This window comes from Dipodomys spectabilis, unplaced genomic scaffold (assembly GCF_019054845.1).
Source record: "Dipodomys spectabilis isolate Male_0828 unplaced genomic scaffold, ASM1905484v1 ptg000034l, whole genome shotgun sequence".
In the NCBI taxonomy this organism is placed as follows: Eukaryota; Metazoa; Chordata; class Mammalia; order Rodentia; family Heteromyidae; genus Dipodomys; species Dipodomys spectabilis.
Window position 1 is genome coordinate 1,452,203 of NW_024870711.1, and position 23,111 is coordinate 1,475,313.

The 23,111-nt window shown below is 44.3% G+C and overlaps 1 protein-coding gene across 2 annotated transcripts in view; it reads right to left on the reverse strand.

Moving 5' to 3' along the window:
• Positions 1 to 23,111, reverse strand: part of Kiaa1549 (KIAA1549 ortholog) — a 100,943-nt gene that overhangs the window by 32,098 nt on the left and 45,734 nt on the right. For both annotated transcript variants that reach the window (XM_042677213.1, XM_042677211.1), the window contains exons 3-10: positions 21,731 to 21,819; positions 19,935 to 20,112; positions 17,766 to 17,896; positions 14,922 to 15,105; positions 12,641 to 12,700; positions 10,104 to 10,252; positions 5,728 to 5,905; positions 2,837 to 3,021 (exon numbers count right to left, since the gene is read on the reverse strand). In XM_042677213.1, the coding sequence (XP_042533147.1) occupies positions 2,837 to 3,021; positions 5,728 to 5,905; positions 10,104 to 10,252; positions 12,641 to 12,700; positions 14,922 to 15,105; positions 17,766 to 17,896; positions 19,935 to 20,112; positions 21,731 to 21,819 (1,154 nt within the window). The remainder of the gene's footprint in view (positions 1 to 2,836; positions 3,022 to 5,727; positions 5,906 to 10,103; positions 10,253 to 12,640; positions 12,701 to 14,921; positions 15,106 to 17,765; positions 17,897 to 19,934; positions 20,113 to 21,730; positions 21,820 to 23,111) is intronic.

The following is a 23,111-nucleotide window of genomic DNA, read 5'->3' on the forward strand; positions in this document are numbered from 1 at the left end:
AGTACAAAAACATTTTCCTACCTAGAAGTGAGTTTATTGCAATGAATTTCACACCGTGAACCACTCAATATGTCAGGTGCTTTTTCCATGCTATTAACAACAACAACAAAACCTTAGCAGAGTACGTAAAAAATAAATGAAGGTGGCTTGTAAATATAATAGTAGTATATAATGTGCTTCTAATATATTTGGTAAGCTAAGAGCAAGCAAGTTTGGCAAGATTTGTTTCCTTTTTTAGTTAATTCAGAAGAATATGCTACATTCATTTTTTTTTTTAAATTTTATTTTATTTTATTTGAGAACATACTGTACAGAGGGGTTACAATTACATGGGCAGGATAATGCATACATTTCTTACCAAGCATTGCAGCCTCCTCCTTTGTTTACCCTTCACCTCCCTTACATTCATTTTTTTTACATCAATTAAAAGATAGAACATATTTTGTGTTCCTATGCTGAATTTGTGTGTGCGTGTGTGTGTGTGTGTATACAGTGTATGTGTGTGTATACAGTGTGTATGTGTGTGTATACAGTGGTACTGGGACTTTAACTCAATATCTCATGTTCTCACATGTTTTTTTTTTCTTTTTGTAAAAATTTCTCTCTTGGCCTCCCTGCCCCCCTATCTCTTGACTTGAACTCAGGCTTTTCTCCTCAAGGCTAGTGCTCTACCCCTTTAGCCATATCTGTACTTCCAGCTTTTGGGTGTTTAACTGGAGATAAAGGAGTCTCATGAACTTTCCTGCCCCAGTTGGTTTTGAACAGTTCTCAGATCTCAGACGCCCCAGTAGCTAGAATTACAGGTCTAAGCCACTGGGCCCCAGCTTCACTTGAATTTTTTACTCAAGGTTGATGCTGCACCACTTGAGACATAGCTTCACTTATAGCTTTTTTGCAAGTTAATTGGTGATGAGTCTTGGAGACTTTTCTGCCCAGATTGGCTTCAAACCACAGTCCTCAGATCTCAACTTCTTGAAGAGCTAGGATTACAGGCAAAAGCCATCAGTGCCCTAGCCAGAATTTTGTAATAATCAGATGATCAGGATAAAATTAGAAAGCTACTAGAATAATCCTTTATTCTTCGCTTTTTTTTTTTAAGTCTTTTGCTTACCAAACTTTCTGAGTAGAGCGAGTTCTTCAAATCTGAAAGCTCCACAGAGGTGTGTGTTAATTAATACTGCAGAGTGACTACCACATTCTGTTCCCCTGGAAACCACACTGACTCAAATGCATGCTGGGACAAACATCTGTCACTCCTGAGCTCTTCTCTGGGGCTCTGCTTGGTTTGCTCACACCAGAGGAGCTAGCTGCTGACCTGAAGTCAATTTCTTTGCTGTGCAACCTAATGTGACAGTTAAATATTATGAAAAGTGTTGAAATATGCATGTGGAAAGAGAATTGCTAGTCCTCTAATAGATTAAGTTGAAGGTTTTGGAAATACACACGAAAAACAGGCTGATAAAGCAATTGCTCCCAAATTAGGTGTACGCAAATCGACTTTTTAAAATACTGCAGAATGGGGTGGGGAGGGAGGAAGAAGGCTTAGAGAAAAGCTAGAGAATCCTGCTTGAAATTACTTTGCTCTTCTCAAAAGAGAGCCACATTGGAAACTGTGGCTGATATATGATGTTTATTTCAAGAAAAATCATACAGAGCTCCTATTAGGAGCTCTGACACTTAAAATAGTGAAAGACTGGCTAAAAAATACCCTTCATATGTTTGATGTTAAAATGTTTCACACATGCATTGCCAATTTTTAATGAGTAAAAGACCTTGATCAATTATAAAAGGGGTACCCAGAAAACATGGTGTCCAGAAAATAGGGAACCATGTAAGAGAGCCAAACACTCGTGGCTCACACCTACAATCCTAGCTACTCAGGATGCTGAGGATTACAGTTTGAAGCCAGCCCAGGCAGGAAAGTCCATGAGACTTTTTTTTTTTTGTCGGTCGTGGGGCTTGAACTCTGGGCCTGGGCGCTGTCCCTCAGCTCTTCAGCTCAAGGTGAGCACTCTACCACTTGAGCTACAGCGCCACTTCCGGTTTTCTGGTGGTTTATTGGAGATAAGAGTCTCACGGTCTCTCCTGCCCAGGCTGGCTTTCAACCGCGATCCTCAGATCTCAGCCTCCTGAGTAGCTAGGATTACAGGCGTGAGCCACCAGCGCCCGGCCCATGAGACTCTTATTTTCAATTAACCACCAGAAACGCCAGAAGCAGATGTGTGACTCAAGTGGTTAAACACTAGCCTTGAGCAAAAAAAAAAAAAAAAGCTCAGGGACAGCACTCAGGCCCTGAGTTCAAGCCACAGATCAGCATTCGTACACATAGCCTGTCTAGTAGAGTTGAAGACATGGACACACCGACTGGAGTGTAAAACAGATCAGGACTAGATAGAACACTGGCAGACAGGATCTTCAAAAGTAGTGTCATGGGGCTGGGAAGGTGGCTCAGTGGTAGAGCGCTTGCCTTGCATGCCTGAGGCCCTGGGTTCGATTCCTCAGCACCACATAAGCAAAAAGAAAAAAAGCCAGAAGTGGCACTGTGGCTCAAGTAGTAGAGCGCTAGCCTTGAGCTGAAGAGCTGAGGGACAGCGCCTAGGCCCAGAGTTCAGGCCCCATGACCGGAACCCCCCCCCCAAAAAAAAGTAGTATCATAATAGACCCTAGGGATAGATTTACTAGTTCAGACAAACAGGGGCTTTGGTAAAGCAGATAGAAAGGCCAAAGGCATGACCATTAGAGCCAGAGGATTTCTTTACTGGCCCTCCCCTCCCATCTTTGCAAATCAAGGGCTTAGACTCACAGCTGCTGCATGGACACCAAGGCTAGCACTCACCTTCTGCCTCTGCTGGATGTTGGCCACCGTGTCAGGCTGAAAGTCCAGCTTGTCCGTGCGGCAGAGTTTCCAGTAGAGGATGATGACGATCACCATGACCACCAGCACCGGGATGACCACGCCCACGATAACCCACAGGTTGTTGCTCTGAGACTCTGGGGACAGTCTCTTCACCCTGTCCACGGCTGCAGACGAGGAAGCAAATGCATCTGACTGCATATGTGTGCTGGACTAAAGGTGCTTCCTCCTATGAGTTAGCCAGAAGGCCTCTGTCGTTCAATTCAAGACAAGGTCACGAGTCACTATCTTCCTTGACAGGAAATGTGGTCAGGCAACACAGAATAGCACATGTGGAATAATACATCTGGGATCACAACTATGCACAGGTGATGTCTCTAAAGGCACATGACCACTTTCATATCAAAGCTAGGTTGAATCTAAATTCTTGGCTTCTAATTCATTCCACTAATCTACTCCTAAATTCTCACTACAGGACATTTGCCTATCAAAAAATGGTACAAACTGGCTGGCACCAGTGGCTCACCCCAATAAATCCTAGCACTCAGGAGGCTGAAATCTGAGAATCAAGGTTCAAAGCCAGCCCACACAAATCCAAGAGACTCTTGTCTTCCATTAACCAGCAAAAAGCCAGAAGTGGAGGTATGGCTCAAGTGGTAGAGTACCAGCCTTGAGCAAAAAAGAATCTAAGTAAAAACAGGTGGCACTGTATTCAAGCTCTAATACTGGCACCAAAAAAAAAAAAGAAGAAGAAGAAGAAGGAAATTTTATCTTACATATATTTTATCGAATTTTTTTGTTTGATTTTGAGTCTTTTGAGAGTGCTTCCCTTTGTAGCCCAGGCTGGTCTTGAACTTAAGAGCCTCCTGCCTCTAACCCTACAAGTACCAAGATTGGGGGTCTCTGCACACCATGTCCAGCCGTAACTATTTTTTTAATGATAAAGATAATCCCTAAGTTTTATAAATAAATACAAGCACTTCACTGTATTTTCCTAACACAAGGCTTATGAACACTGACTTATTTCCTTACTTGTGACTCTCTCTAGATCCTAAAAATATGAGGTATTTTTTATTATTATTAAAAGTTGTGTTTTTTCTTATGTGGTGCTGAGGAATTGAACCCAGGGCCTCAGGCATGCAAGGCAAGCACTCTACCACTGAGCAACCTTCCCAGCCCCGTTGTGTTTTTTCTTAAGCCGGGCGTCTGTGGCTCACCCCTGTAATCCTAGCTACTCAGGAGGCTGAGATCTGAGGATCACAGTTCAAAGCCAGTCCATGAGACTGTACCAGAAAACCAGAAGTGGCGCTGTGGCTCAAGTGGTAGAGCGCTCGCCTTGAGATGAAGAGCTCAGGAACAGCACCCAGGCCCAGAGTTCAAGCCCCATGACCAACAAAAAAAAAGTCTTTCTTTAAAAAAAATTTTTAAGGTGTCAGGTGTCATTTTTTTAATTTGCTTTTTATTATCTTCTTCTGAGTGTCTGTAGGTCTTGGGGCTTGAACTCAGGCCTCAGTAGCATCCCTTAGTCTATTTGCACAAGACTAGAACTCCACCCGAGCCACAACTCTACTTTTGGCTTTTTGGTGGTGAGTTGGAGACAAGAGTCTCAAGGACTTTCCTGCCCAGGCTGGCTTTGATCTACAAGCCTCAGATCTCAGCCTCCTGAGTAGTTATGATTGCAGGCTGAGTCACTGGTGCCTGGCTAAAGCTGTTGTTTTTAAAAACACTGATGGGTCTCTCCTCCATTTTCTTCACAAAAAGTATTTCAATACTCTCTGATGCTGGCGTTATTTTCTCATCCCTTTACTGTGGGGAGCAAGTTTCACCATGCTCTTACAAAGAACACTCTGGGTTACAGAGGAAAGCCATCCAAATGGAAGCAGCAGGCAGAGTCACTAAAGGCAAATGTAGAGGAGTATGTTCTACCATGCCTCTTCCTGTTCTTCATATTAAATATGTACCCAACAAATCTGAGGGTTGAAAAAGAGGCACTAAGACTAAGCATTGCTAGGCAGGCAGGGACCAAGTACCTTCCAACAGCAATAAAGAAGTAGCAAAACGCCTTTCTAACTTGAGTGGGGAGAGGTTAGGGTAGGGAGTAACAGGATTGAAAAAGGTCAGGATCAAGGACTTCTTTGTGTTGAAAGACCCTGAAGGAAGCCAATAAACCCACAGTGCACCTCCCAACTTCCTGAGTGACTCACTGTCCCCTCAATGTGCACAATGTGACATCGAAGATTCCGAAATAAAAACAGAATAAGCACATTATTTTACCTAAGACAACTTTGTTTTTTAAAGAGACAAAGAAAACAGAAACAAGGAAATGAATATTAACGTTGATATAAGGTACTGTAACATTATACCCCACGAATATGATTGCTAGGGAAGGAAAAACATCAACACAGCCTCAACTACAAGCAATTGAAATCCATTTGAAATCTCAGCAAACAAACCAGACTGGCCTTTTAGCTAAGTGTCACTTCATAATAAAGCTTTATTTTCTTCTATTTTTCTTTTTTAATGCCAGTACTGGGGCTTGAACTCAGGATCTCACACTCTTGTTTGACTTTTTGGCTCAAGGATGGTTGCTTTTAAAAACATCAGAGCCATAGCTCCACTTCTGGTTTTTTGGTGGTTAACTGGGGAGAAGAGTTTTGTAGACTTTTCTGCCTGGGCTGTCTTAGAACCTTGATCCTCAGATCTCAGCCTCCTGAGTAGCTAGGATTACAGGTGTGAGCCACCATCACCTGGCTATAATAAGGGTTTAAGACATAGTTTACCATACACACATCAGAAAGCTGGAAATTCAGAGCTCACTGTTGTAACTCACTGCCTCTGGAGCCCAGCACACAGCCCAGTTGATATACACTTACGCTGGGCAATTGCGCCTTGAATTCGGTACCCCAGGATAATGGCTGCTCTTTGAAGGTCTATCTTGTTGATCAGATCTGAAGACTTAGCTGCACTGAGTCTCTCTCCATCTTGATCCTCCACGAAGTAGATGAGCTGTACTGGGTTGTCATCTCCCTCCAGCCTGGACACGTTCACCACCTGAGAGACAGCAGAAATCATTAGCACCTAGACACTTCCAATGTGTTCCTCTGGATGATTTGTTCCAGTCCTCATAATAAGCGCCTTATGCCATCCATGGCCCCACAGTCACCATGGTGGCGCTCTGTGGACAGGGAGGACAATCAAAATCAGAGTTCCTCTGTGCAGGATAACAATGGTGCTTTGTCTGGGCCAACCTCATCTCTGGGACAATGGGGCCAGTAGCATACACAGAACATAGGGTTGGCAGGGGTGGGCAGTCTAGGAGAGTGGCAACCCATCGTGTCTTGGGAGGGTGCCACTATGAACCAACTATGAGAGGTTCTACCTCATCTCCTCCTGAATCCGTTAGCATGTCCTCTTCTCAACCTCAGCCCTGTTGGCAATGCAATTCCGAAAGCCAGGTTATGAGTACAATGCTTCTTGGTTGATGTCACCTGTCCTTTCATTCTCCATTTTATCCCTCCCAGCCCTACCTTCATAATGTACATAATGTACATTGACTATAATGACTGCATTTGCTCCTCTTCTTCCTGCCACCCCCTAAAACATGTGACAATCCTTTGACATGGAGAGCATCATAGAATGGTTAGTAGCATCCCTGCCCTCTAGTCAACAGATGCCGGTAGCAACTGCCCCCTCTGGGCTACCTAATGTGACAGTCAAAGTCTCTAGACCATGCCAGATGTGCTAGGGTTGGTGGTCACCACTGAAAACCACTGTACTGGGGTTAAAAAATCCCAGAGACAGAAACTGGATTTCTCCCAGCACCTATCTGCGCATGTTAAAGGGCAGGCCTGCCATTAGTGCTTTCATGCTTCATGTGTCAGTACTGCATGAATATGGCATTTTGTTTGTTGTTGGGTTTTTTCTCTTAATAACATTCAATTATTGGTTGTTCGTTTATATGCCCACAAAACATGGGGTGACATCCCAAGGAGAGGTTTAGTACGGCTTTATTTTGCCCATGCAATGTGAATGCTTTGGCAACTGAGTTTGCCATTGGCAAAACAAAAGTACTATTCCTCTCTTCGTGTGAGAGGATCTGAGGCCTTCCAATGCTCCGTGCACCACAGCCGGACTCCACCTTCACCACAGAAAACTTCTGATAAATCAACAATCCCATGATTTCATGGGGGACTCCATCCGGGTCATGTCTAAGGATCCTTAACAACAAAGGCCCACACCTCACTCTCAACGGCACTCCATATGCTTGTTCCGGAGAAGGCTGTCTAACTGCCCAATGCTGGCAGTTAAAGCCAGTTTCTTGACCACATCTGCTCTCCCAGGATCAACTCCCACCCCATGGCCCTTCTGTGAAGGGCCTACAGAATGCCAGCCTATAGAATAAGGTGGAGTGGAGTGAAATAGAATGGAATGGAGTGAAATGGAAGGGAGTGGAATTAGTGGATTGGAATAGAGGGGAGTATAACTGAATGGAATATAATGAAGTGAAAGAGCAGGAGTGGAGTGAAGCAGAAAGGAATGGAATGGAATGGAATGAAGAGGAGTGGAATAAGTGGAGTAAAATGGAGTGGAAGGGATAGAGTGAAGGAATCAAGTGGAATGGAATGGAATAGAGTGAAGTGGAATAGAATGGAGTGAAGGAGTGGAGTGGAGTGGAATGGAATGGAGTAGAGTGGAATGGAGAGTGGAGTGAAAGCCAGAAGTGAGGCTGTGGCTCAAGTGGTAGAGCACCAATGAGCAAAAAAGCCAAGCAAGAGGGTTAGGCCTTGTGGGCAGGGAGGGAAGGGGAAAATTGGGAGGAAACAAAGGAAGGGGTGACATTGTCCAAAGAAAGAAATGTACTCATTACCTGACTTATGAAGTGGTAAGTCCTCTGTATAATGCCATAAATAGACAATAAAATTATATTTTTTTGAAGTGTCAAGGGTTGGGAATGTGGCTTAGTGCTAGAGTGCTTGCCTAGCATGCGTGAAACCCTGGGCTCCATTGTCCAGTACCACATAAACAGAAAAAGCCAGAAGTGGCACTATGGCTCAAGCGGTAGAGTGCTGGCCTTGAGCAAAAGGAAACTCAGGGACAGTGCCCAGGCCCTGAGTTCAAGTCCCAGCACACACACATGAACACACCAATAGCGCATAATATTCCAATATATGAACACATACTGTTTACCCATCCCCTAATTGCTGAGCATTTGAGTTGGTTCAGTGTTTTCCTATTTACAAATTAAGTCTGAATGAGGAGCCTTGCACTGTTGTTTATTTCTAGAAGTCCCTGCTTGGCACTCAAAGGGGCTAATGATATAATCTGTCACAGGACATCACTACCTGGGCTGGCTTGGTGAAGTTTCACAAGTGTGGCATCCCTACCACAGGGAGCTTGCACACCCAATTTAACACCTCATTATGCAGTTTTTATGGTGCTCTATAATTGCTTTATGTGCATAAATCAACCCACACTGAGATCTTAGAAGCCACCAGTTGTGGAATAAGACAAAGCTTATGTAATTCATTTTCATGGTTGGTCTTGGTTTAATGTTTATTTTTCAAGTACTCTGAATTCATTTGCTTTTAGATAACTATTAGTTTTTAAATTTCTCGATCATTTCAACATGTGGAAAGGGAGCCATTTTAGAAACCTAAAGAACCACATTTCAGGAGAGGAGGGCAAAGGTCAGGGCTGGAAACATCTGGAGAGGGCTGGAGGACAAGGTGTCCCTTTAAACAACATGCCCCCCCCTGCCCACCTCACGCAGCTGTGGCGTCTTTTTCTCTTGGCCTCTACACCAACCTCTTCCCACCCCACCGACAGCCCTACCCCAGCGCTTGAGTTTCACCCTGGCTGTTTCCAAAATATCATACCTCAAAATGCCACATTTTCTTAGCCCTCTCAGTCAGCAATTAGTAAAGATAAAAATTCATATCATTCACATAAGAGACAGCAATAAATACCAGCACCAGCATCCAAATTAGTGAACAGTACTAAGTACATGCATTGAAAAATGGGTCCCTTCAGTTCCAACAAAACTGGCTTTTGAATTGTCTGCCAGCCTACCAACCAAAGTGAAGAAGACTTGGGGAGAACAGGAGACAACAGGATTGGATGAAATACTTGGGGCTGGGAAGGTGGCTCAGTGGTAGAGCGCTCGCCTTGCATGCATGAGGCCCTGGGTTCGATTCCTCAGCACCACATAAGCAAAAAGAAAAAAGCCGGAAGTGGCGCTGTGGCTCAAGTGGTAAAGCACTAGCCTTGAGCTGAAGAGCTGAAGGACAGCGCCCAGGCCCAGAGTTCAGACCCACGACCCCAAAAAAAAAAGAAAAAAAAAGAAGATGAAATATTTAAATCAAGAGTAGCGAGGGTAGCTTCTTTCTTCTCACTCTTAAAAGAGTATTCCAGATTCTATCACGCCATCCATGATACTTGCCATTCCACAAAATAAGCTAAACTTTTGGTAATTAAAAAAAAAAAACCCTAATGTTTTAAAAGTAAAAGCCAGGCATGGCAGCTCATGTTTATCATCCCCCAACTACACAGGAGGTAGAGATAACAGGATCCTGGTCTGAGGGGGGGGTTTGGGGAGGGGGGGGGGGGAGGGGGGGAGGGAGGGCCAGGCCAAAGCTTGAGACTCTGTCTCAAAAACAAGCTTCAATAAAGAGGGCTGGGAGGTGGTGGCTCACACCTATAATCCTAGCTACTCAGGAGGCTGAGATCTGAGGATCGCAGTTCAAAGCCAGCCTGGGCAGGAAAGTCCAAGAGACTCTTATCTCCAATTAACAACCAGAAAACTCAAGTGGTAGAGCAGTAGCCTTGAGCTGAAGAGCTGAGGGACAGCGCCCAGGCCCAGAGTTCAAGCCCCACGACTGACCAAAAAAAAAAAAAAAAAAAAAAAGGAAGGCTAGGGCTGTGGCTCAATAGAGCACTTGCCCAGCAAGCATAAGGCCAAGTTCAATTCCTAGCACAGCAAAAAGAAAGAAAAGGAACAAACAAACAAACAGAAAGAGGACACGTGATCATTCAGGAGCCCAGCCCCAATGCTGATGACCAAGGACTAGTGTCAGGCCAACCCCTTGCTATAGGACTCGGTCAATAGTTGTCTGGACTCCAGTTGACACAGTCAACTGCAAACTCCATAGGGATGGGTCCACATTAGAACTTTCTCCCGGCATCCCCCAGGTGCGTGACAATGGCAGGTTTTAGGGCTCTCTCGCAGGCTCTCCTCCCCTTGCTGGTATACCTGCACCACGCTGTTCCCAGAAGCCACCGTGGCCCTCCTCCACAGGCGCCTTCCGGTGGGCACCTCGCTCAGCAGCTGGGCCAGCTTGCGCTCCATCTCAGCCGGAAACACTTCGTTCTGGAGCTGCTTCTCCACCACACCCAGAAGGACTGCATTGAATAGGAAACACATAGCACCCCAAGCAAGTCAGATGGGGAAGGAAGTGTATTGCATGTGTGTGTGTGTGTGTGTGTGTGTGTGTGTGTGTACGTGTACATGTGTGTGAAATTCATATGAAATCACTATGCAATGCCAATTCCTACAGAGATGTGAAAGGGTATGCTTGATTCATGCCTGTAAATCCTAGCTATTCAGGAGGCTGAGATCTGAGGACTGAGGTTCACAATCAGACTGAGCAGATAAATTCTAGGCACTCATCTCCAATCAGCCAGCAAAAAGCCAGAAGTGAAGATGTGGCCAGCTTTGAGTATAAAAGTCAAGCAAGAACTCAAGGCCCAGCCAGGCTCTGGTGGCTTCCACTTGTAATCCTAGCTACTTAGGAGACTGAGATCTGAGGATCAGGATTCAAAGCTAGCCAAGTGGGGCTGGGAATGTGGCTTAGTGGTAGAGTGCTTGCCTAGCATGCATGAAACCCTGGGTTTGACTCCTCAGTACCACATACACAAAAAAAATCCAGAAGTGGCTCTGTGGCTCAAGTGGTAGAGTGCTAGCCTTGAGCAAAAACAAGCTCAGGGGCAGTGCCCAGGCCCTGAGTTCAAGCCCCAGGACTGGCAAAAAAAAAAAAAAAAAAAAGCTAGCCAGGCAGAAAAGTTGAGGGACTCATCTCCAGCAAAAAGCTAGAAGTGGAGCTCAAATGGTAGAGGACCAACCTTGAGGACAAAAGTTCAGGGACAGCACCCAGATCCTGAGTTCAAGACCTATACCAGAACCAAAAATGGGGTTCAAGGGATTATGTTAAAATATGCTAGGAGGAAATATTAAGAGGCAATATTAAAAGTGGCCCAAACAATTGGCTGGGGAAAGGAAGGGCTAGAGAACTGACACTCTGGAGTCCAGGTCAAAAGTCCCAGGAACTCAGCCATGAATGAGCTGAATGAGATGAAGGATGCCCACAGAACATCAAACACGTGATCTACCTGCGCTTATCTCAAAACTTCTGAAAATAGCAGGAGTTCCTCTTTGGTCTTAAGAATTGGATTCACCCATTAACTGGAAGAAAGAGAATCTGCCTGTCTTCTCTTATCTGCATTGAACAAGATTATCTAGACAGACAATCAGTTTATCAGCTGGGTCCAGAACTGGTTTCAATCCTTGCAACCTTGGCCAAGTCAATTAATCACCTTGAAGGCTAGAACCTGCGGCCCCAAGAGAAGAGGTGAACCCGTCCATGGAACGCTGTGAAGAACCTCCAGGGCCTGAGAAGCCCAGAAATGGTGACTGTAGCTCTTTTCTGGTGAGCGGTGGCTGAGCAAGGTGTAGTTGGGAGGAGGGGGCTATTTGGATCAGGTTAGAAAGCCATTTTTAATCAGGCATCTGTGGCTCATGCCTGTAATCCTAGCTACTCAGGAGTATGAGAACTGGGGATCACAGTTCCAAGTCAGCCTGGTCAAAAAAAAAGGCCTTGAGACTTTATCTCCAATTAACCAGCAAAAGGGAACTGGAGGCATGGCTCAAGTGGCAGAGCACCCCTATGAGTGGAAAAAGCCAAGCGAGAATGCAAGGCCCTGAGTTCAACCACCAGTAATGGCACCAAAACAAAAAAACCTGTTTATTTTGCAACGTTCTCAGAGGGCTAAAAAAAAAGCCTCTGCTAGCCACGCCAGCCCACCATCCTGCAGCTTACTGCCCAAGGGAGGATCTTTCCTGTTTTAGACAAGTCCACCACAATTGCTTAAAGGGAGGAGGAAAAGGGAGAAGGCCAAGCTCAGTATCCTGCGGACACCGCCCAAGAGAGGGCTTTGCCTGTTTCAAACACACCAATAAGGAGGAGAAAAAAGAAGGGGTAGGAGCTACAGCCCAGGACCACTCATTCTTCTGAATGGCCTCCACTTTTCCCTCTGTTAAATAAAGTCTTTGTTACCTTACTATATACTGTAACTGCCCTCTCTGTTCCCGGCCTTTCCTTCTATACTGCTGGAGTAGGAGAACCCACCCCCACGCTCCCACACCAGTTCTTGCTCCATGTGTGTGACCCAGGCCCCCACGCTACCTTACTTTCTTTATAAAACCAAACAAATAACATTCAAGGAAAATGTTATTCACCCCCAGTGCTGGGCCAGGAGACAGCTGATTCATTAGATCATGTCCTAGACTTGAAGGAAGAATTCTAAAGAAGGTCAATCTTTTTTTTTTGGTGCCATAACTCAGTGGGATGCATTCCCACAGCCCAATTTGAATCTCTTCCTCATTCATTCTTTGCCAAGATTTAAAGTACATTTTGCCCTGAATTTAGAAAACAGGAAGGGTGTGTCCTCAATATGCCTGCACAGACTTCTTACTCTTACAGTTCCCAAAAATATTACCAAAGTTAAACATACCTGTTCTGACCCAAGAAGACTTCAATAACTGAGACAGGTTGAGCTGTGGGTACTGGAAAGCTGCAAGAGAGTCGGGAGGGGAGAAACATCTGTAAGACACACATCTGTATCGGTCAGAAAGGCAAGTGTCCGAGGAAGCACTGGGTAAATTACAATGCATGCTTTCACCTTCCCTTGCTATTGCACTCTTGAATTTGGCCAGCAAAATGCCAGATGAGTATAAAGACACAGACAGCAGTTGATAAGGATGCTTGTCTCCAGGACAACAGCAGATAGAGGAAAGAAAGGACTCATCCCAGGCCCAGCACAGATTTGGCTTCCCAAAGAGATCAGCCACTCCCTAATTCTCCCACAAATAGCAGTGCTCCAGGGCAAAGTGCTCACACACTGCACTTTCAGAACTCTGGGTTTCCCAGTCATTCATAACTCAGGGCAAGTGACCTCAGCTCCTGATTTGTCCCAGCACAATCCTGTTTGCATCTGTATAGTCCTGGTCTTGCACACTGTGCAAAAATAAAAGTTGGTACCTGTAAATAACAGCTTTATTCCTAGCCACTGCTAGGCTTTACAGATTATTCTTCATAATCAACAATAAAGGCAATACAGTGGCTCCATTTTGACAAAAATTTGCCTTTTTTTTTTTTTGACTTGACTTCAACTCCAGAATCTTCTTTTTTTTTTTTTTTGGTAGGTCACGGGGCCTGAACTCTGGGGCTAGGAACTGTCCATCAGCTCTTCAGCTCAAGGCTAGCGCTCTACCACTTGAGCCACAGCACCACTTCCGGCTTCTTCTGCTTATATGATACTTAGGAATCAAACCCAGGGCCTCATACATTCAAGGCAAGTACTCTACCACTGAGCCACCTTCCCAGCCCCAGAATCTGCTATCTTTTAAAGTAAACTTTCCCCCATTCTTCTCAACCATCTCCATTTGCACTGGGAATCTAATGGCCTAAGCCAGGAAGAAAGGGTTTGTTTTCATTTCATTTTGTTTTTGTTTTAGTCAGTACAGAGTAAAATCCACTCTTTTTGACATCCAGCGTTAGGGAGTGTGCTAAATGTATAGTTACAAAATCCACCACAATGAAGATACAGGATAATTCATAGTACCCAAACACCTTTGAATGCTCTTCTATAGTCAAACCTCCCTCCCTGTTTACACTGACAGCCACATATCTGTTCCCAATTTCCATATTTTGCCTTTCTAGAATTAGCATTGTGTGTGTGTGTGTGTGTGTGTGTGTGCACTTTGAGCAAAAAAATTGAAAATTATTTACAATTAACCCCTGGTAGCTAATTGTAAATAATAGTGTCATGGACTTTCCGCCTGGGCTGGCTTTGAACCACAATCCTCAGATCTCAGCCTCCTGAGTAGCTACGATTATAAGATTATAGGCATGAGCTACCAGCATCCAGCTAGGATTGGCATACTTTTAAGCAATATCTCATTTGCCTTGAGGGAAAAAACAGAAGCTAGTGGTGCAACTCAGTAAGGGAGCTCTTGCCTAGCATTCACCAGACTCTGCTAGGATCTGCAGAACTGCAACACAAGCAAGGCACAGAGCATGCCGCTCTGGCTGAAATGTGAGAAGTTCCAATTTGATCTGATTTATGCTGATGTTCCATCAAGTAGTTCCTCTGGAAAAAGAGGCTCAGTGAAAAACTACTTCCCATGACAGAATAAAGGCATCACACACTTGTCTACATCTATAGATGCTCACTCAAGGCACAGCTCCAAGATAAACTATGGACTCTGGGTGGTGATGAGTGAGCCTATATGGGTTTACCAGCCACAATTAATGGCCCACTCTAGAGCTGGACGTTGAGATGGGGGATGCTGTGGGGGTCGGAGAAGGAAAAGGGGACATTTCAGTACCTCTAGATTCCAGTTGCTGTAAACCTGAAATTGCTTCAAATCAAATCCCTGTATAAAATTTAAAATGGGCTGGGCACTAGTGGCTCCTGTCCACCATCCTAGTTACTGTCTACATCCTAGCCACCCCAGGCAGAAAAGTCCGTGAGACTCTTATCTCCAAATATCCATCAAAAAGCTGGAAATGGAGCTGTGGTTTAAGTGGTAGAGCTCCAGCCTTGAGCAAAAAAAGGCTAAAGAGAACATGAGGCCCTGAGTTCAAGCCCCAGTACCATCATACACGTATACACACACACACACACAAACACACTCACACAAACACAAATTTTAAAAAATTTTTAAAAGAGATCCTCCATCAAAAATACCCACCGCCACTTCCCCAGCTCCTCCAAGGAGCTCAGTACTCACGCTCTGCAATCTGCAGCACCGGGTACCCCAGATAGAAGCTGAATTCCACCACACTCAGGTTCCTGAGCAGCTCGCTCACCTCTGACCCATTCAAAAATCCTTGTGTGCCTCTAACAGCAAAGATAATATTCACTGGGCCCCGCCGAGGAGCCATCCTCGAAGAACCAACAGTCACGTTCAAGATCTGGAGTTTAAAAAAAAAGTCAAAAGTTTTTAGAATAAATTTAAACGTTCAGCTGAAAACAATTGAAATTGACTAAGGTTTCTCTCATACAGGTTCTCTCTCTCCTCCCCGGTTTTCTTTTATTTTTTTTTTTTTTTGGGGGGGAGGGTGGTACCAGTACCAGGACTTGAACTTAGGGCCTGAGTACTGTCTCTTAACTTATTCACTCAAAACTAGCACTTTACCACATGAACCACAGCTTCACTTCAGGCTTCTTAGTGGTTCATTGGAGATAAGAGTCTCATGGGCTTTGCCTGCTGGAGGTGGGCAATGGCTTTGAGCCATAATCCTCAGATCTCAGCCTCTTAAGTAGCTAGGATTATAGATGTGAGCCACCAGTGCCTGGTGAGATTTTAAAAGAAAAAACTTTTTTAAAGGAAGAATAACTGTCTTTCTAACCTGGTTCCTTCCTGCAGCATTTCCCCCTAAGTGTTTTTTGCATGAAATGCTGAGCTGACCTTGTGGATTTCTTTCCCTTCAGCCTCTGTCACCCACCCCAAATCCCACTGAAACAACAATAAGGAGACTAAAGCTCTGATGATGAAACAGGGAGAGAATCATATTGAAACAAGAAGGAAAGAAACCAATACCCACAAACACACAGGTACACACAGGCACACACCAAAAGCTGAGCTGGGAGTCACTGTTTCCCCAGGTCCAGGCCCCGTGGGGAAGAGCAGAGGACCAGAGACCAAAAGTAGCTATGGAACAAGAATTAGACTAATCAATTAAAAGCCTGAATCCCAAAGAGCCAAGTTCATTGCCTTTCTCCTCTTCTGCTCCTAATGGCTACATCCAGGTGCTAGCAGCCACCCCAACTCCCAGAACAGTCCGGAGAACTGGATCCTAAGAGAAAAGAGTCACTGCCCCAGGGGAATAAAAGGCTTCAAACCCTATGGCAAGAAAGAGAGAAAGGCAGTAATAACTCAAGTGCATACCGGGTCATGCAAAAGACAAAGCAGGACTGCAAATGAAAGGAAAAGAGGCTTTTTCATAACACACACCCTCTCCCTCTCCTCCCTCTCCCTCTCCCCCACCCCCCACAAACAGAAGGGGAAAAGTGGACCAACTTCCAAAATAAATCTGGTTCTTCATCCCTAACAAACAAATAACTACCAACAATAGTCTCCAGACACTTAATGGAAAACTAGCTGCATAAAAACAAGGGATAGAAGTCAATACAGTTGCAGAGAAAACTGACATAATGTAGGCAATAACAGGCAAATTCAAAAACCCTAACTCATGACATCAGAGACTCTGAAGGTGATCCTATATTATCTCAGGAAAGGAGCAAAGATGAATGAGGGGAAAAATGACTACTAAAAAAAAAAATCTCAGTAGAGAGATTGAATAATTTCACAGACACCATGATAGACTGAATTAGTGACTGCAAAGATACAGTTTAGGGAAATCTGTAAAAGCAAAGAATTGAAAGATAAGTAAAATATGAAGAACTAAGAAACATGAAAGTACATGCAGGAAAAGTCTAGTTAATTTATAATCCAGAAAGAGAAGAGTCTGGAAGAGGGAAAAATAAAAGATCAAAGAAATAGCCAGGCACCAGTGGCTCATACCTACAATCCTAGGTACTCAGGAGGCTGAGATCTGAGGATTGTGGTTCAGGAAAGTTCATGAGACTCTAATTTCCAATAAACCACCAGAAAACCAGAAGAGGTGCTGTGGCTCAAGTGGTAGAGCACTAGCCTTGAGCTGAAGAGCTCAAGGACAGTACCCAGGCCCAGAGTTCAAGCCCTATGACTGACAAAATAAAAAATAAATAAAAAGACAAAAGAAATACAGAAATATCAGCAGTTTGCACACAATATCTGCAGCCAGTTCTTTGAAGAGAATCCTTTTCTATGTTTAGGCTGTGTCCCACAACATTTCTACAATACAGGTGGAACATGCCTAATCTAAAAACCTCATCAGTTCCAAACTGGAACCTCAGCAGAGCAACAGTGAGCATGCTCAAAGCCAAGCGCTGGAACCTCACGGCTGTAATGCTACCTACTCAGGAGGCTGACAACTGAGGATCGAAATTCAAAGCCAGCCTAAGCAGGAAAGTCCAAGTAGCCGCTCAAAGTGGTAGAGTGCTAGCCTTGACCACAAAAGCTCACGGACAGCATCCAGGCCCTGAGTCCAAGCTCTAATACCAACACACACACACACACACACACACACACACACACACACACACTCATACACACACAGAGTTTTGGATTCTGAGTCATTTCAGATTCTCAGATTAGAGAAGCTCAACCAGTCAGGTCTCTGCAAATATTCTGAAATCCCAAAACTCCCAATTCTGATCCTAAAAACACTTCAGATAAGGCATAATCAACTTCCACGAAAACCATAGTCCTCCGCCAGCTGTTTAGCCTGAATGCTATTAACTCTCCTGTATGAGGTCTCCTGTGGTCAGCTCATCATATCTGAGCTCTCTGGTCATCAGCTACTCAAGCACTGCTTCCAGCGCTACACAGTCCCTTTGTGTTATCTAGACTCTGCAGCACAAGATGCGATCAACCCCGGTCCACACCAACTGGGCTTTTTCCACTGGTGGGGCAATAAGACATTATAGAAGAAGTCTTGCTGTTGTGTTGTGGGCAAGATCCTTTTACCTGCACCGTGAGGTTGTAGGGGGCTGGATGATGTTTTCTCACTTCAAAGAGTGCCGTCATCAGACCTTTCTCAATGCGCTGGGTGAAGTTGCAAAAACCAGTATCCACACTTGGAGGCACAAACTGAAGCACTGAAAGGACAGTAATCAAAGTCTCATGAAAGAGATGCAGTTTAAGAGTTAGGAGATCAAAGTCAGGCACTGGTGGCTCACACCTGTAATCCTAGCTACTCAGGAGGCTGAGATCTGAAGATCGCAGTTCGGCCAGCCTGGACAGAAAAATCCCCATGAGACTCTTATCTCCAATTAACCACCAGACAACTGAAGTGGAGTTGTGGTTCAAAGGGGCAGAATGATCCTTAGCAAAAAAACAAAAAACAAAAAAGCTCAGAGATAGCCCCAGGCCCTGAGTTCAAGCCTCAGGACCAACCAAAAAAAAAAAAATTTTTGGTTAAAGAATTAAGAGATGAAGACAGGAAAAAAATATCTAAATCAACAATTTCATCCATAGTATGGGGCTGACCATGATGAAAGATTATTTCTTTCTTTCAGATAAATCTTTTAAAATATGCATTTAATTAACTCCCAGTAATTGTATGTATTGACGGGGATTGTGTGACATTTCAATACATGTATACAATATGTAACAATCAGCCGGGCACTGATGGCTTGCATCTATAATCCTTGTTAATCAGAAGGCTGAGATCTGACCATCACAGTTTGAAGCTAGCCTGGGAAGGAAGTCTTTGAGACTCTTAACTCCAATTAGCCAAAAAAAGCCCTAAGTGGAGCTGTGGCTCAAGTGGTAGAGAACTCATCTTGAGTCAAAAAGTTCAGGGACAGCACCCAGGTATAGTGTTCAAGCCCCAGGACCAGCACACACATGAAAAAGTTTTCCTTTCAGGACATAGCATCCTGTTCTGTGGTCAGTGATGATATCCTTACTGGCAAGAAGGATAGCACTTTTGAAGAAAAGGCAAAATACAAAGATGGGGAACAGATGTATGTGTCTAACAGTCCTTAAATTTTTAAGGTTTAGGCTAAATTTTTTCTTTTTTTTTTTTTATTTGCCAGGCCTGGGGCTTGAACTCAGGGCCTGGGCCCTGTCCCTGAGCTTCTTTTGCTCAAGGCTAGCACTCTACCACTTGAGCCACAGCACCACTTCAGGCTTTTTCTGTGTGTATGGTACTGAGGAATCGAACCCAGGGTTTCATGCATGCTAGGCAAGCACTCTACCACTGAGCCACCTTCCCAGCTGAAAACTTAAGAGTAATGATATGGTCTCTGAGAGTCAGTGTAGAGCAACGTGACAGGGCTGTAACCATAATGTGCCTGGGAAAGAGCTGAAAATGGATGAAACTCTATGGTGTGTACCCGGGAGGGTCATTAAACTACTCCTTCTGCGTTTGTGTTTTAGGTTTTTTTTCCATTACTATCAAGTTTTCTTAAAATTAAATAATAGAGCCAGGTATGGCAGCGCATGCCTGACCCAGCGGGCTAAGGCAGGAGGATCATTCAAGTTCTAATCCATCCCGGAAAGTACAGCAACACATCTCAAAACAAATGGAGGTAGGGGGAAAACAAAGGAGGAGGTAATGATGCTCGAGAGGAAATGGACTCATTACCTTACTCATGTAACTGTAAACCTTCTGTACAGCATCTTTACAATAAAAAAGTTTTGGAAGTGGCGCTGTAGCTCAAGTGGTAGAGCGCTCGCCTTGAGCTGAAGAGCTGAGGGACAGCGCCCAGGCCCAGAGTTCAAGCCCCACGACCGACAAAAAAAAAAAAAAAAAAGTTTTTAAAAATAAATGGAGGAATGGATGGATAGATGAACAGATGGACAGACAGACTAGTACATTTTAAAAACAATACCCAATCTCTTAAAAATTAAGAAACAGGGCTGGGAAGGTGGCTCAGTGGTAGAGCACTTGCCTTGTATGCTTGAGGCCCTGGGTTCGATTCCTCAGCACCACATAAGAAAAAAGCCGGAAGTGGCGCTGTGGCTCAAGTGGTAGAGTGCTAGCCTTGAGCTGAAGAGCTGAGGGACAGCTCCCAGGCCCAGAGTTCAGGCCCCACGACCGGACCCAAAAAATAAAAAAATAAACATAAAAATTAAGAAACAAAATTCTGCCTACTAATCAAAACCACCATACTCAGTGGTGTCTCTCACCTGTTTGAACTTGGAACCTGGACTCAGGTACGAGGAAGGAAGGTCTCACAGACAGGATTAAAGGAGTTTGGTCTCGGACAAGTTTACTATTGATGAGGACATTAATGACTGATATTGCCGTGTAAACAAAAGGTCCAGATGTTACCAGGAATGTGAAGTCAGGGAATAGTTCATACACCTAAGGAAAGAAGACATTAAAGATAACTCAAAGGAAGTTGTGCTGAATAGAAAAATAATAAATTAGGTAAAAGAAAGTATCAGTACTTGAAGTAAAAGAGTAAATGATACATAATCAAGATTTAATTTTATCTATTCCTTTTATATTCTTCTCAAAACCATGTGGAGGAGCAAGGAGAAAACTGAATAATGAGTTATGGAAAAATCAATATGTTTGCTATACTTAAACCACACAGAAAAGAGAACTCATTCTACTGAGTATCACTGTCCAAAATAAACAGAATGGGAGCCCCCTATGCAATAGTAAGAATTCCAGCGGATACATTAAAAACACAAAGACAGGTGAAATTAAACTTGAAATATTTCATCTAATATATCTGAAACATCTTAAACATGTAGTCAACACAATACAGGTGGACCCATTGCAACAATGAGATGAATAAGTCGTTATGTCGAAAAATGAACTTTACAACTTTGGTGTGGGGGTGGGGGGGGTAAGCGGGAAGGATGGGAGGGCGGGGGGGAGATGGGAAGGGGAAACAAAGGAGGAGGCTACAACGCTTGATAAGAAATGTACTCATTATCTTGCCCATGTAATTGTAACCCCTCTGTACAGTATTTTCACAATTAAAAAAAAACAAAACATGTAGTCAATACAAAAAATTATTAGTAGCTGAGTGCTGGTGGCTCACACCTGAAACCCTAGCTACTCAGGAGGTTGAGATCTAAGGATTCCAGTTCTAAGCTAATGTGAGATCTGATTAGTTATCGCCAAATAACCAATAAAAAATCAGAAGTAGAGATGCATGCAGCTCAAGTGGTAGAACTTCAACCTTGAGTAAAAAAGCTAAGTGAGCAAGCTAGGCCCTGGAATTCAAGCTCCAGTACCAACATACATACACATACACACACACACACACACACACACACACACAGAGACACACACACACACACAAATATATTAATGCACACACACATACACACACACACACACACAAATATATCAGTGACTGGCTAGAGTATGTAACTCAGTGGTTAAGTGCTCGCCTATGCACAAAGCACTGCAATAACATTCCCAGCACTGCAAAAACAAAAACAAAACAAAGCACTTCTTTGTGGGACATGCCTTTTCTCTGCATTTCCGAAAGGTGCTGTGTAGCAACCTCAGTGCACCTGAGCCCACAGCCACCGTGATGCATGGCTAGAGTGGGCCTAGCTCCGGAACTCCTCTGGGCGCAGGCTCCCATCATGGGGTCCAGTATAAACAATGCAGAACTCCATTTCTCTCACTGGTGTGCAAAAAGATATGTGGACTCAAACCTGAGTCCTATCATGGAAATCAAGGGAAGCAAAACCATTTAGGTCCTCATCCCAAACCATATTCTCTGGATTGAGAGTCTTTGGTTCCAGCTCTGCCAACACATAACCCCCTTCCCCCCCTCCATTAGACAAAACCAGAGCCTGTCTGAGATCAGGACAGTCTCCCCTGATAGAATGATGCTTGCTGGAGATGGAGAGAATGGCAAGTGAACCAGGGAGGTATGATACAGAGGAAAGAGAGTGACTGGACAGCTGGGGCCACCTGTTGCCACATCCAGTCTGCCCAACGAGAGACTCACCTTTAGCTCCACTGCCCTGCTGAAGTGGATCCTCAGCACTTCCTTAATTGACGTGATGATGTACTCCTGCACCGCCCGACGGGCCAGCACTGCAAATGAAATCCAACCACCACATGTGTTTTAGTGCCACGATGAAGAAGGATGGTATCCCGCTTCTGGACCACAGAGTGACGCCACGGCGTGTTTTGTAACACAAGACCCACACTAACCACAGCAGAAGAGTCCAAGCTGGCCAATACTAGAAGGAACAGCTGTGGGGACTGGGGACTTGAAGATGCCAGGTAAGCAAGCACAGCATGAGCACAAAGTCTCTGACCCTGGTGCCTCAGATCAGGAAGCAGCTGCTGTAACCCAGCCAGGAGACAAAATGCTCCCGGTTCCCATTTTCCTCTTATAGTTGTCCAGCTGTGTACAATCCCCCAGAGCCAACAGTAGAGAGGGAGACCTCCAGACCACACTTACCCCTCACTAAATGACCATGGTCATATGACTCCCTCAAAGTCCCTCATGAACTAACTCTGGTCTCCAACTGAGCTCCATAGAAAGGCAGGAGCATGGCTCAAGTAGTAGAGCACCCAAGTCCAATTTCCCCAGTACCACATGCACACAAATCACTTCAAACCCCTCTCTGAACTCACTGACAGAAAACTACTAAAAAATGAGAAACAGACCTGAGAGACAGTGGCTCACACCTATATCTTAGCTATTCAGGAAGCTGAGAGCTAAGGACATGGTTTGAAGATAGGCTGGGCAAGAAAGTCCAGGAGATGCTTATCTCCAGTTAACCATCAAACACCAGAAGTAAAGCTATGACTCAAGTAGAAGAGTGCTAGCCTTGGGGCTGGGAAGGTGGCTCAGTGGTAGAGTGCTTGCCTTGCATGCATGAGGCCCTGGGTTTGATTCCTCAGTACCACATAAACAGAAAAAACTATAAGAGGTGCTATGAGCTCAAGTGGTAGAACGCTGGTCTTGAGCTGAAGAGCTGAGGGACAGAGCCCAGGCCCAGAGTTCAAGCCCCACAACCAACAACAACAACAAATGAAAAAGCTCAGGGACAGTGCACAGACTTGGAGTTCAAGCCCCATGCCCAAAGAGAGAGAGAAGAGAGAAGAATAAAGAAAGGAGAAATCAAGTATCCTAGAGACAAAATTATACAGAAAAGCAAAAGAATAGTAAGTTAATAAGAGAAATTCTAAGGGTTGTCCTAATTCAATTGCCAACTCTCTGGTTGAATTAAATAAGAATGTTTTTCACTTCAATCATGCCATCTATGCAAACACTCAAAACCCTAGGAAAATTTTCTATGGCTCATTAAAAATCTCTTATTTGTCCTTATTGCAACTACAAACTAACATGCAATATTTTGTGTATACCTAGATGC